Genomic DNA, 13,606 nt, shown 5'->3' on the forward strand with positions numbered 1-13,606 from the left:
ATTTTTTTGGTAAATGTTTCTTTTGTGTATTTATATTGTTTGTTTGCTAAAGGTGCTATAATATTTTATACTATTAGTGTTGACACCATTTCTTGTGCTGTACAGAAACTCATGCTGCAATGTGTTAGAAATGAGCAGGCAAACCCTATGAGATATACAGTGTTTACCCCTCCTCAGCTCAGATTTTGCTGTTAACTAAACCAGAGTGAATTTTAAGTAGGCATAGTTGGCCAGTATTATCTGTTTGCTTATTAAAATTCAGTAAAACTCTGCAAATCTCTGCAAAAAGAGACAGAATATCAGTAAGGAGTACAGTGAGAATTCTCTCCCTCCTATTTTGCCACATTTACAACTTCTGTTGGCCAATAAATCAGGAAATTGGGATTGGAACAGAAACCTGGACTTTCAAATTCTGCAGCAAACTTTGAAGCACACCTGGAATATCAAAACAGTTACAGTGGACGGAACCAAATGAATAAGTAAAATATTTATGAGTATCAAAGCATTGACATGGTTTAGATTTCCTGTCTACCTATCTGTTCTTTCGTCCATCTGCCCATACATATTTTCATTAAGTTGGAGATCTGGACCATAGTCAGCTTTGCCTACCTATTTTACTCTTCCCATTTGCTGCATTACACATTTAGCTCACCAGCCAACCATTTCCTCTGGGCTTAATAGAATTTCTATTTTGGATATGGCAATGAGATGTAGGATTTTAATTTGGAGGAAGAAACTATGAGTCTGAAAGATAGGGGATCTTGGACTTGATTCTGAAGCTACTATACAGTAGAAAATGAATTTATGTTTTGGCTGCATGACCAGGTCTTCTTGTGTTATCAGCACTGCACATGCTTCCCTGTTTTACCTTTGGAAAGCCATTAGTTTCTCTATGTCCAAGTTTGTTCATCTGAAAGCCAAAAAAAATCTTGCATTGTGTCTGTTGAGCAGTTTAATATTATTGGAGAAAAATCTTAGTAATATCAGTAGGGGTTTTTAATACAGATACTATTACAAGTAACATTTTAAAATAAAAGGTTAATACTTTCCAGAAATTGCTTTCAAAACATGATAATCTATTTTCAGCAGAATGAGGAGGCTGAGCTACAAAATGGAAGAAACCTATTCAGCTGATAGAAGAGAGCTTTAATGACACTTGATTATTGTTTAAAAAGACTCATAGCTAGGTTTTAAAAATATTTTTTGCTGATTTTGTAACAGTGGGATAATTAATTTTTGTGTGATATGGACTGGTGTCGGTTCATCTTTTCTTAGTATATTAATGACAAAATTGGACTTTGCTACTAAAACTTTGAGCTAAAATAAGTTTTGTCTAATCTTTCAATTCCTACCTAAACGTACAATGGTATATAGTTCACTTGTAATTTTAAGGACAGCTGAAATGTTGGAGTCAGGTTGCTTATGAAAATAAAAAGCATCTGTCATAACACTCAAATCAGCTTACAGTTTTGCTGTAAGGGATCTGCTGCAAGGTTACTTTGTCTTTTTAAGTGAAAGATACAGATTTTATACTTTTCACAGTGCATCTGTTGAGACTAAGCCTTCATATAATTAAAACCCTTAACAGTTTGTTCGGGGCAGCAGATCAAAAGGTTAACGTGCAGTGGTACAGCAGGAAGTATTTGTACTCTTGAACAGTTTTTAAATTTACGGCACTTAAAAACAACTTGGCCCAAATCACAGCCAAAGCCAATATTACATCATTTATAGTAAAACATTAATCATTAGTCACAAATGAGCCAGTTGGTCTAAAAGCTGAGCTGGTGAAAAATTTGATGGTTTCAGGATTGAATAGAATTGTGTCCTCAGTTATGCATCTGGAATGGAAAGTCAACGATTTTAGGTAAACTGAGCAAAATAAAATTGAAAGACAAAATTCCTCCTCTACATTTTTGAAACAACTATATCCTTAACGCAGTTTTGAATTACACGATTTTTGCAGGAGTTGCTATAGATGATAAAAACTCAAAGTAGAACTAGATTTTATCATATGAACCATATCATTGATTTTCTTTGTTTCAGTTCTGAAGTTCTCAAAGCAATAGAAAATGTTATTGAAGATGTACTTAAAAGCTTGGCCAAAAAAAAAGCACCTGTTCTCACACTGTCTAACAGATCAGATTGGAGGAATATAGAGTAAGTATTATATAATTTGAAGTCCTGCCTTGTATTAATGTAAATGCTATTAATAGAAATTTAATTATATAATTTCCACAAAAGTTCTCTATGTATCAATAAATCAATAAATAATTTGACTTCTTAAAAAGTAATGGGTAAATAAAAGTAATGCTTAGTAACCACTCTTCATGAACAGGCATCAGGTATTAAGTAATAGCAGACCATAGCATAAAGTGGAATGTAAACCCATTGTAAAAGGGGTTAGAAAGGAAAGGGAGGTCCTAAAAACAATCACTTTCTGGAAGCAGTAGAAACCAGAAATAATAAGTTGTGTTAGTGTGAAAAAATCTGTTTTAGGCTGGAAACAATTACTGGCATCTCATGCTCCAGTGCCTTTTCTGTGCTTCCTCTTTTAATTTTCTCTGTTTTTCCCCATGGTATCTTCTTCCTTAAAATGATAGAATTAAACTTATCTTTTTGTTCTTCAGAGAAGATGCATCTTACCTCTTCCTGTTGTATTTGTTGCCTCCATGTTGCGTTCTCAGTTCACTACCAGCCAAATACAGCAAACCAAGTTTCTAATATGTTATGTAAATTTCAGATCTTATGCCAGTTTATCTAGACAGGATCAGAGGAAGGCCAACCTGTCCTCCTTTATGACACAGTTCATGATTTGTAGAATATGCTTGTGCAACAGTATTTTCCAAGGAGCTTGTTTAAACTGAAAATACCTGAAACTGAAACATTGTTTTCTATAATGCAGAAGCAAAAGGATAAAGGAAGATACAAATCTATTTCTTGCCTTGTAATTATTGGTAGTCTTTGGGGAAATGGCATTCTAGGCTAGGAAAATGAATGTGCAATGTTATTTGCCATCAGAACACAGAGGGGAAAAATGTTCAAATTAAAACAAGTTAGCATCACAGCATGTTAAAAATAAGACTCATCAATCACATTTTCTAAAGCTGAGCTATTATTTATGTAATGAGAAATGTAATCTCAGCTATGCCTTTCCATTGAAAAATGCCTATATCCCACTTAATTACAGCAGTTTAAGAAGAATAAAGTTAAAAAAATAGGTAAATAAACAGAACACAAAAAATAATATAAATGGAAGAAAATTTAGTCAGTGGGGCTTTTTTGGGTTTGGATTTTTGTTTGAGTTTTGTTTCGGTGATGGGGGGGAGGTTTGTGTGTTTGTGATGTGGTTTTTGTTGAGGGGGGTGTTGTTGATTGTTTGTTTGGGTTTTTTCTTTTCATTTTTAGGTAGCCTTTTCATACCTAATCTCCACAGCTGGAATCTGCTGGGCAGTAACTACTAAGAGAATGATTTAATGTTTGAAATGTTCCTTGTAAACATTTGTAGATGCCCAGCAAGGTATTTACCTGTGAGTGTTGTCAATCAGTGAGAATGGTAGGCCCAAAACAGTACAGTTTCCATTGTCCAGCTGTATCTTTCCAGAAAATAAAAATTAAAAAAGGAATAGATTTCCCCATAATGTAGAGAAGATTTTTTAGAAAACCACTCTGCTGGGGTAAACACAATCCTAGGAAGAATTGCTGGATGCCTGATCTAGTGCCAGTTTGCATTTGCCTTTATGAAATATCTGTGGGAGCCACATTGAGCCAGTTCTCAGTGTACTGTTTTCTGGAAGGAGCCTTTAGTATTTCACCTGAGAGCGCAATCCAGCAAAGTTTTGATTACTGTTTTACTTCGGTGCAGTTACAATGTATGGACCATGCAACTGAAAAGCATAAATATATTGCAAATGTTGCAGCACAAAGGCAAGAAAGTTACTTTAAAGCTGGCAAGCAGATGCTAGGCTGTGCTGTTTGTCGTTGCTGTATCTTTACATTTGTGCACCGTGGTGTGTTCTGCCACCCAAAGGATGTATGGAGCACAACCTCTGACAAAGAAATTTAGAATCATCATGTGGTTTTAGATAAAATTGTAGCCATTTTACTAGCCATTTTGTATGTACTTTTAAAAATACATAAAAAACTCTGAAATGAGAAAGAATGTTTTAAAGACAGGACTGCTGCATCATAAGGCACTAAAATAATTGTAAGTAAAATAATGAAGTGTCCTTAAGAAAATAACTGATTTTTTTGGTGAAATGTACACCTTTGGACATCAAGTGGTGGAGCTCGTTTAGATTAAACAACTGTTTAGAGTACAGAATGAACCACATTTTTGTTTCCAAAAGTTAATAATGGAATATAATTTAGTTATTCTGATATTTGATTTATGCCCTTAAATTATTAATACTGTAATATGAAATAACATTTTCATACATTCTACACCAGAAAGTCACTGTGTGAAACTTGATTTGTATTCTAACAATGATTCACATTTTTTCCTGTCATTTATTCCTTTGTTTTCATGTTAGATAATAATTGATGTAATGTTGTAAACATGTATGCTTTTTTTCTCTCTATTTTTGTCTGGAAACTTACGTATTTTAGACTTAAACTCAGTTTCAAAGCATCTTCTTGAGAAACTTTTGTGTTTTGAAGCCAATGATCAGACAGGGGTAGTTCGGAAGTGTTCTGAATGGGTCATTTTGGAAGATGATAAATACTGCCTGTCTTTTTTTCTTTGGCCAGTCCAACTCCACCCAATTTGATAGTTTGTGTCTGAAAATAGCACATATTTGAAAATTTACAATATACTCAGTAAGTTTACAGTTGTATTGTATTTGTTTGCAATGTATCAGATTTAAAGATTCTGTAGGTCTACAGATGACACCACGTTGTATTACAAAACAAGTAAGAAGTGACTGCCCTACATCAGCACCAAAATTCGGTAAGTTAAAAAAGTAGAAGCAGAATTCTTTTTTTTCCTTGTATTTTAGTTCAAAACTTTGTAAAAAACAAAACAAAACAAAAAACCACACAGAAAAAAATATGTACTGTAATTTAGATTTCAGCTTTTCTCTATTAAATTATAGTGAGTGACAGTGAAATTAATACAACATTCTTACAGTTTCTGCCCTCCCTGAGTGAATATCATTTGAAGGCATATTCAAAAGGTCTTAATGTAAAAACATAACCCTTTTTCAAAAAACTTGCTAGTAAAGGAATCTTGGAATACAGACCAATTTCTTTTTCTAATTCAGTCACTTAATTTCTTGGCCTGGACAGCAGGGCATACATTCCCTCACTTAACTCCATCACGTTTTTTCTCATTATGCTAGAAATTGAGTTTATTGATTAGTACAGTCTCACTGTATTTTCACAGCACATTAAAATATATGTTTCAAAGTTTTATTTCATGAGACACTAATATGGGTCAATATATTGTATATGCACTTCTGAAAATTGATAAAATACTTTGTAAAATGTATTTTTACAGCTCTGATGCTCAAAATTTTATCTGTGATCTATAAGATGGTGCAGAGCAATACTTACGCAACTAAAAGGTAACATACTACAATTTCAAATAAAGATGTATTTTAAGAATGTTATTGTGAAAAGGATGTAGGATGGAAACCTAGAGAACAATGGATTCCTGTATGTAAAATGCTTTAGGCTGATCTGAATATTCGTGCCCTCTATAAAATTCTCACAAGACTACAACTGTTTCAGTATTATAATTACAAATACAACATTTTGTCTTGATAGAGATATATATTATTCAGATACACTACTGTTTGGTAGCCAAAGTGTTGTGGACAGTATAATCAATGACATTTCTTGCATGCTTAAGATACCTCGGAGAAGTCTACATATAGTAAGTGGCTTATTATGTCAGTTTTTAATCATTATTCCCAAATCATATAGATTGAACTGAAAGGTGAAATATCAAGAAAAGTTATCAGTAGGAAATGTATATTTAAAATAAGAAGTGTCATTTGTGCAAATCAAACCTAATTATGGTTTATCATAGCACTTAAAAGGTTTCTTTCTTCAGAGAAAATTCATAGAGTTCACTTGCTCTAACGAATTTGGAACAAACTGCCAGCTAAAATCATGCGGCCTTTTGCTATTATCTAGTGAAGGCAGTGCTTAACGTTCAGAGTGCAAGACATCTGTTTAGCAATTGATTCTCAAATGATTTGCTAACTTGAGGATTAAATGAAAATTGAAAGTACAACAGAGGTGTAAAAACCTTTCAAATTTACTTGTATCTTATGCCTTACAAGAATTCCTTTGGATCTAAAAATGCAGTTTTTAACACAATTTATTATAAGTATGTCTTTTTGTCCATGATGACAACAACATTGCTTAGTGTTTAAAAGGTTGATGGCAGTTGATATTGGTCAGAATTCTTTTCAGAAGTTTCTTGGTTTGCCTGTGCAATATAGTAACATAACAGCAGGTAACTTCCAATTCATTGTATACAACTTACTATTTTTTTTCTTCAGCTGTCTACAACTAAAGGCTTTGTTGCTGGTAATTTAAGTTATACTGAGGAAGATGGTACAAAAGTGAATTGTACCTGCGGTGCAACAGTATGTATTATAAAACAGTAACAGTAATTCATAGCATCTACCTTTGCATGATACCCTGCACTTCTTGTAGCTCAGGCTACTGTGTAAATTTACTGTACAGACCTGTGCTTGTGGCAAAATTAGACATTACAATCTGAGAGGAAAAACGAGATATAAAAAGTATTGTTCAACTATATACCAATTCTGAAGCTCAGATGTATAGTCACCAGGAATATGTCCTTTGGATATGTTTTTAGCACAACCTACCATGGACGCCTTGCAGAGGAAGACGTATATATTGTGTATCTTAGGCTTTATATTACAATGTTCTCTCAATTAAGTGCTCTGAATCAAAGAATCCTGGGCACTCTGAACATACTTCATTTCTGTCACAATAGATTGATTTCTAGCACAGTAAGGAAACAAGTCTTACAGCCTGAGTTAACATACTCATATGGTCCTCAATGAGCTACACACTAGGCAGACTCCTCCAGTAGCAACAGGACCCCAATTATGTTCTCATTTACAGAAGTTTAATGATGAAACTCCATAAGAGTTGATATTGTCTTCATGTGCCCAGCATTGTACAAACCAAATTATCAGGCTGTTTGGTCTCTAGATTATCACTTACGCAGTAATTACAGACTTTAGAAGGGCTTGTATTGTCAACTAATTTTATCAAAAGTGGCGCTGAGCTGGAGAGAAGCTTATAACCATGGTATCATAAGAGTCAGGATCCAAAAGTGGTTTGAGGAGACGAGATTCAACTAATCTAGTCCTGAAAGATTTCCAATAGCCATGCAGCATATGAAAGCAGGAACAGAACTCAGACTTGCCAACTGCTGTCATGATTTCCTGGAAAAGGAAAGTCAGTAATTTCAAAATGGAAAGATAACCTTAGATGCCTATTATACTTTGGTTTTAAGAAGAACATAAAGTTTAATTATGAATACTCTTCTACAGCTCTTTGTATTTTTAATTTGTTGAGTTGTCCCACCCTGGCACCAGAGGTGATTTAGCAGTAAAAGCAGACCACGTGCTTCAATACATACATAGTCTTTTGCCAAGTTCATCCTCCATTTCCTGTTTTCTCATCCATATGCGTGCCAGATCGAGCCAATCCTAATATGAGATGTAAAGTAAACATTATGTCTTCAAATTGTTGCTCAAAATATTTATAAAATCAAGTTATAGGATTTAATGATCTTCCAAAAAGAATACTTAAATATTCTAAGCCTGTATTAAATTTGCAATCTTCACACCAAGCTGATTAAGTTTTTATCAGTCTTAGCCAGAAAAACAATCAGGACACTTTCATCTCTGTAATGCCCATATTATGAACAATCTTCTGTGACAGTAGCACAAACAGTTTTGAAAAGCATCTTGTTACAACAGGAGGACTCCTATGCAACCATACTATAGAGCAGGATATGAATGGTTGAATATGCTTATAACGAGGGGAAAATGTCAAGATTGATCTTGTATATAGAAGATGAATGGTTGTTTCAGGATGTAATTGTGTTCTTCATTACCTAATGTTGTTATTTTAAAGTATATAATTTTCTCTATTTCAAATGATTAATCTCATTTTTGTTGTTTTAGGCAGTCACTGTGCCATCTAATGTTCAAGGAATTAAAAGTATCCTTTGAGCAAGAACTCCCATTGTAGACTGAAAAAATAAAGTAAAAACAAAGAATATTCCAAGCTAAACAATGTTCTGGCAATTTTTTCATTGCTTCTTGGCTCTGAAATTGAGTCATGAACACTGCTTTTGGCTCTAGAAAAGGCATTTTAGAGCATTTCATTTTAATTGATTGGTGTGATGGATCATTTTACATGTAGCTAGCCTTAACAGAAAAGATTTAATCTCACATGCCAAATTTATCTTAATTGTAGAAAAAGATGCAACTTTTCAGAGACTCCTGGATGATGACTTCTGCAATAAGTTGTCCCCGTGTATAATGATTACGGTATGCATCTTACATTTCGTATTGTTTAGCTAGCCGTAAGAATTTACGGAAGACTTTAGCATTGTAGTGTTGCTCAAACTTGAGCAAAAGGCCATGACAAAATTAATATGAAACATACCTAACAATAGTTTTTTTTAAGTTTTATTATCCTCATAGAAATACAAAATACACATTCTAAAGACTTAGTTCCCCCAAACATCTCCTTAGAGCTTGGTAGCTTATCAACCTCATGTGCTACTGCAAAGTAGCTGCTGCACTCAGTCTCGGAAAGGCTTAACTGTTGTGTAACCTTTTGACCTTCGGGATCCTAGATTTAGCAAGCCCAAATGAAACAGAATTGCTTGATTTTGGATTGTTCTAAAAGAGCTATGGAGCCTGAAGAATTAATAGAAACGTGTAGGAATATGCATACCAACTTGTTCTGGGACAGAATTGGCCCACAACGAGGAAAAAACAAATCCCGATACCTAAGAGAGATAAGCATTTATACGTGCAGCACACTGCCCAGTTTATAGTCAGTAATTATAAGAACTTGTTCTATATTGATTCATTAGTGCCATAAGTATTTTTGAAAAGAAAAAAGCAGCCTTCTTACACCAGCTTATTCAGATAGCAGGGTGTATCTATACATCAACTCCCAGACCTTACAAATTGACTTCTTAAACAGAGGAATGTACAATACTTCTACAGTGCCTGTAATCCAGAACATCTGCCGTGCTGCTCCCCTACCCACTCCTCCTTCCCTCATCACAGAGCCAAAATAGCAGCATAGAACTTTCCCTGCAAAATAGCTGCTGGAGAAATATTTCTGCCAGCATTTTGTTTGTTTGCTTGCTTTTAAGTGACAAATGTAAACACATATGTAGCCAGCTGTTGTTCTAATTCATTTTAAATGGTCTGCTTTTATTTTGTTTCCTCAGGGAAGAGGCATACCAGATCTTAATACACGACTTTTGGTCAGAAAGCTGTGGGATTCTTTTAAAATTCCTATTTTCACCCTTATGGATGCAGATCCACATGGTAAATCTGTAGAGGTTCAACAACAGAAAAGGAAAGCTAAATTAATTTAGAATGTCTTTTCTCACTTTTATGGGAAGACACTCAGAGCACAGAGATCCAGCAAAATCAGAAGGTTCCTGATTTATGCAGAATATGTCTAGGTGTACGGAATGAGTTTAACTGAAACATCAGCACTGGCTTTACATCCCCATTGAATATACCCTCACCCTCTGTGATGATTTGTTGTGCTTTGAGCTATTAATAAGAATCTTACCTGAAAAAAAAGAAAAAAAAATTGAATTCATAGCTCAGAATAGAGCTAGATTTTGAAAGTACCTGTGGGCCTAAAAATGAGGAATAATGATAATGGAATTTTATGACCTGTTGCATGATTCCACTGATTTTAATGCAAGTTAGGCACTTGACCACTTCTAAAAGTCTCAGAAGGTCCTAGCTATATGTTTACAGAGTTAAATACCATTGAAAATGTTGCTTTTTCAAGAATTTCAGCTGTTGGCTATACTATGGCTATGCCATAAAATTGAATTCTTAGTGCAGTCTTCTTAATGTGCACATAAACAGACACTTGACATTTGGTATTCTGCAACCTAGGTATAGAAATAATGTGCATCTACAAGTATGGATCTGTGGTAAGTATAATTTTTCCACTTCAAATACATTGTTTTGTAGTCCAGTCTTGAAGTTGGAATGTATGAAATGTTATAGTCTTCATTAGAATGGTTATTGCCTTTTATCATTTTCTTTCAACACAAAGACACAGTTTTTAGGCCTTGTGTGTCTGCAGAAACAGCTTCTTCCTGCAACAAAAATAAACTGGATGACAATGACAGATGTTTCAGTTACCTGCATTTCACAGTTTTTCCCTGCTGCACAGGCAATTTTCAGGAAGTCCAAATAGAGACATGTTCTCCACTTTGCTTCGTTTCTGCCTTAGAGAAATGAAGGCTGGAGGGACGAGATAACTTGTGAGATGGGTGGCTCTCCAAACAATCATGTTATGTTGGTAAAGATTTTGGTTTGGGGGTGAGAACTTGCTTATGGATACACACGTTAGTGTGGAACATTATGGAAGAAGAGGCAAAGGGAACAAGAGGGATTATTATATAACACTTAAAAGACGAGGTACAAGAAGACAATATGGAAGGCAGGCAGGCTAAGGTGAAGGCAGAGGGCAGGAGCGGCTGGGTGAGCTGTGCAGTAGAGCAGTGTAGAAACAACAACAACAAAAAACCCAAAGAAAGAAACAAGCAAACTTCAGAAAACTGTCATAACATGCCTCAAGGACATCCAGGGAGACAGAATTCCCAAGTTTTCTGGTAAGCTGCCACGCTTTCAGCTCTCCTACAAAGGCATATAAACTGATAAAACACTGTCTTCCAGGATTAAATTGTCAGGTTACTTTGAAAGTGTAGTTACTGTAGCCATGGTACTAGACCAGATGAACCTTTGTTTGGGCTATTTTAATATGATGTGGTATTGCTGGAAAAGCAGAAGATATCAGAAATTTCCAGAACTGATTGTCATTGCTTCTCCTGGATTATTATTTTTTTAAAACCAGACTCATATTGACTGTAAAAACAAACAAACCAACCAACCAACCAACAAAAAATCCCCAAAACTTTTCAGACTAGACCAGCCTAAATTGAACTAATCTAGAATCTGTCATAGGCTGAAGGGTGCAAGTCTTAGCAAATGAACTGTTTCTGGTAAGGGAAAAAGTTCAGTTGCAGTATTTTCTCTCAAATAATTCAATAGTCAATGGATGTTATAGTTGGTTTTTCTTGTTTTAGTCAATGTCTTTTGAGGCCCATCATCTCACCGTTCCGTCTATAAAGTGGCTTGGTCTCCTTCCATCTGATCTCGAGAGGTTAGTTATTTCCCCAAAAGAAGCAGTAGTAGTATTCAGTTTCACAGACAGGAAGCAATCTGACTTAATGCACAAAAAGACAATTGATATTTAAATCAGTTTTTCTTTTCATATATTATTTTGGCTTAATATAAAGAAGTAAATTGGAATAAATATTTTTAAATATGTGAGAAAACTTTAAAACTTTATTTCCCTTTCAGATTAAATATACCCAGAGATGTCCTGATTCCACTTACAAAGCAAGATCAAAATAAGTTAGCAAGTATACAAAAGAGACCTTACATTGCTTGTCAGCCAATGTGGAAAAAAGAAGTATGTATAAACCTATCGTTGCTATTTCTTACTCCCCACAGAACAAATCCTATTGCCTGCAATCCTGGTCCTCTTAGTGATGACAAACTATGAGTAGAGCAGAACCAGTATGGTTTTGCAGACCAAAAAGAAGGCAAGCCTGTGGCCACTGTCTCTCTGAACCAGTGGGTGCCAGTGGCTCAGAGGCCAGAACTGACAGCATTTTAAGCTGATGATCATATGCTGTACAGGGGATTTTACTGCTTTCCTAAATATTACAGAATATATGACGTCTTTACAAGGAGAGAAATGCTTATAACAGTTACTTGCTCTGTAATAGACCTCTAATATCATCTGTAGCTTTTAAATTCTGTATCTCACTTCAGGCATATATGGTGTGAAATGGTTAGTAAGGAAGAAAAGGTATTGTGTACCTTCTCCTTCCTGTTTATACTCATTTTATAAATGGTTTGTGTTACGGTGAGGTATACACTGGAGAACCCGACACACAATACAATGAATCTCAGCTCAGTGACAGGGATTTTGCAGCACCATTTCCAGTAACACTAACTTTACATTTCTACATCCAACGAGTATAATTCTTATTTATCATCTAACCCTGGATCAGGCTGTTACAGCATTGCACATTAATTTCTTCTTTTTTTAGCTGGAAATTATGGCAGCATCTAAACTGAAGGCTGAAATTCAAGTTTTAACTTCTCTTTCATCAGATTACCTTTCCAAAGTGTATTTACCAAACAAACTGCAATTTGGTGGATGGCTATGAATGCTTGTTTGCAAATGAAATGTTTTTCTTGATACTGATTTATTTTGTTGACTGCTCTTAGAAGAAAAATGCAGAGAGAGAGACATATGCTTCGGCTTCTTGTTAAGTTTCTTTATCACTGTATCTAGATTACCATTCTCTCTTTTTTTCCCTCTTTAAAACCATAAGAGAAATTACAATTCTTTTACAGAATATGTTTGCTTCCATTCTGTGGCTTCTGCCCTGTAACAATGCCAAATGCAACAGTACAGAGAAAGATAACGAGTTATGTTCTATCTGGCCAGAAAATGTTAAGTTCAGAAATGTATCCAGAAACTGCTGTGCCTTCTCAATTAAAGCACAAGATGATGCTGTACCAACCTTTTTATTTTTGAAAAGAGTAAAAGACTTTGTTAACAATTTATTGCACATGCCTCCTTTTGGGAATTATTTTAAGTACAGCATTGTGGCACTTTGCGTTTCCTGTAAATTCAAACTGAAAAGTCAGAGAGAGTTCTTCATGACTGCATATCTCTAGCAGCTATGAATGTTCCAGCAACCAAATTACTATTTGTCTTCAGTGAACAAGCAAGCAGATGTTCCTGATTAAGAGTTTAATCATAAACAATCCTGTTATTAATCATAAACAATCCTGTTAACAATGCACATCATAGGAGTCCCTTGTTCACTTTATTTACTTGGCTCTAAAACAGTAAAAAGAAGCAAGAAACTGTGGTGATTAAAGAATACAATAAATTTTATGTGATAAAACCAAATTGACTGTATAGACAATACTTGCAAAATTTATCTATAGTCACTGGCGTGGATGTTACAGATAATATTTTCTGTAATCCGTTTTTTTTCTTTACTACTCTACCACCACTATTAAATTCAGAAGGAATGAAAATTCCTTTTTATTTACTGCACAGTAGCAGCGTTACTACCTAGTAGCAATTTCTAGTGTCCAGGTGCACAAAATCTGGATCCAGCAGGGCACCGGACTGTCCTATCCGCAGGTGTGGTGGCAAGGGGACAGCCCTCACCGCGGGAGGCTCGGACCAACGCACAGAACACGGCCACGGAGGTCCGGAGCAGGAGTGGGCACAACTCCGCCGAGGT

General features: G+C 35.1%; 1 protein-coding gene across 1 annotated transcript; it reads left to right on the top strand.

Moving 5' to 3' along the window:
* The first annotated feature begins 471 nt into the window (after positions 1-471).
* SPO11 (SPO11 meiotic protein covalently bound to DSB) lies at positions 472-12,508 on the top strand. Its single transcript, XM_010189752.1, has 13 exons — positions 472-479; positions 2,044-2,157; positions 4,857-4,945; positions 5,495-5,561; positions 5,764-5,872; positions 6,507-6,593; positions 8,175-8,211; positions 8,434-8,543; positions 9,464-9,563; positions 10,155-10,192; positions 11,354-11,430; positions 11,631-11,742; positions 12,389-12,508. The coding sequence occupies exons 1-13, from the start codon at positions 472-474 to the stop codon at positions 12,506-12,508; spliced, it is 1,068 nt and encodes a 355-aa protein (XP_010188054.1).
* Positions 12,509-13,606: the final 1,098 nt, after the last annotated feature.

Source organism: Mesitornis unicolor, unplaced genomic scaffold (assembly GCF_000695765.1).
Source record: "Mesitornis unicolor isolate BGI_N332 unplaced genomic scaffold, ASM69576v1 scaffold36128, whole genome shotgun sequence".
In the NCBI taxonomy this organism is placed as follows: domain Eukaryota; kingdom Metazoa; phylum Chordata; class Aves; order Mesitornithiformes; family Mesitornithidae; genus Mesitornis; species Mesitornis unicolor.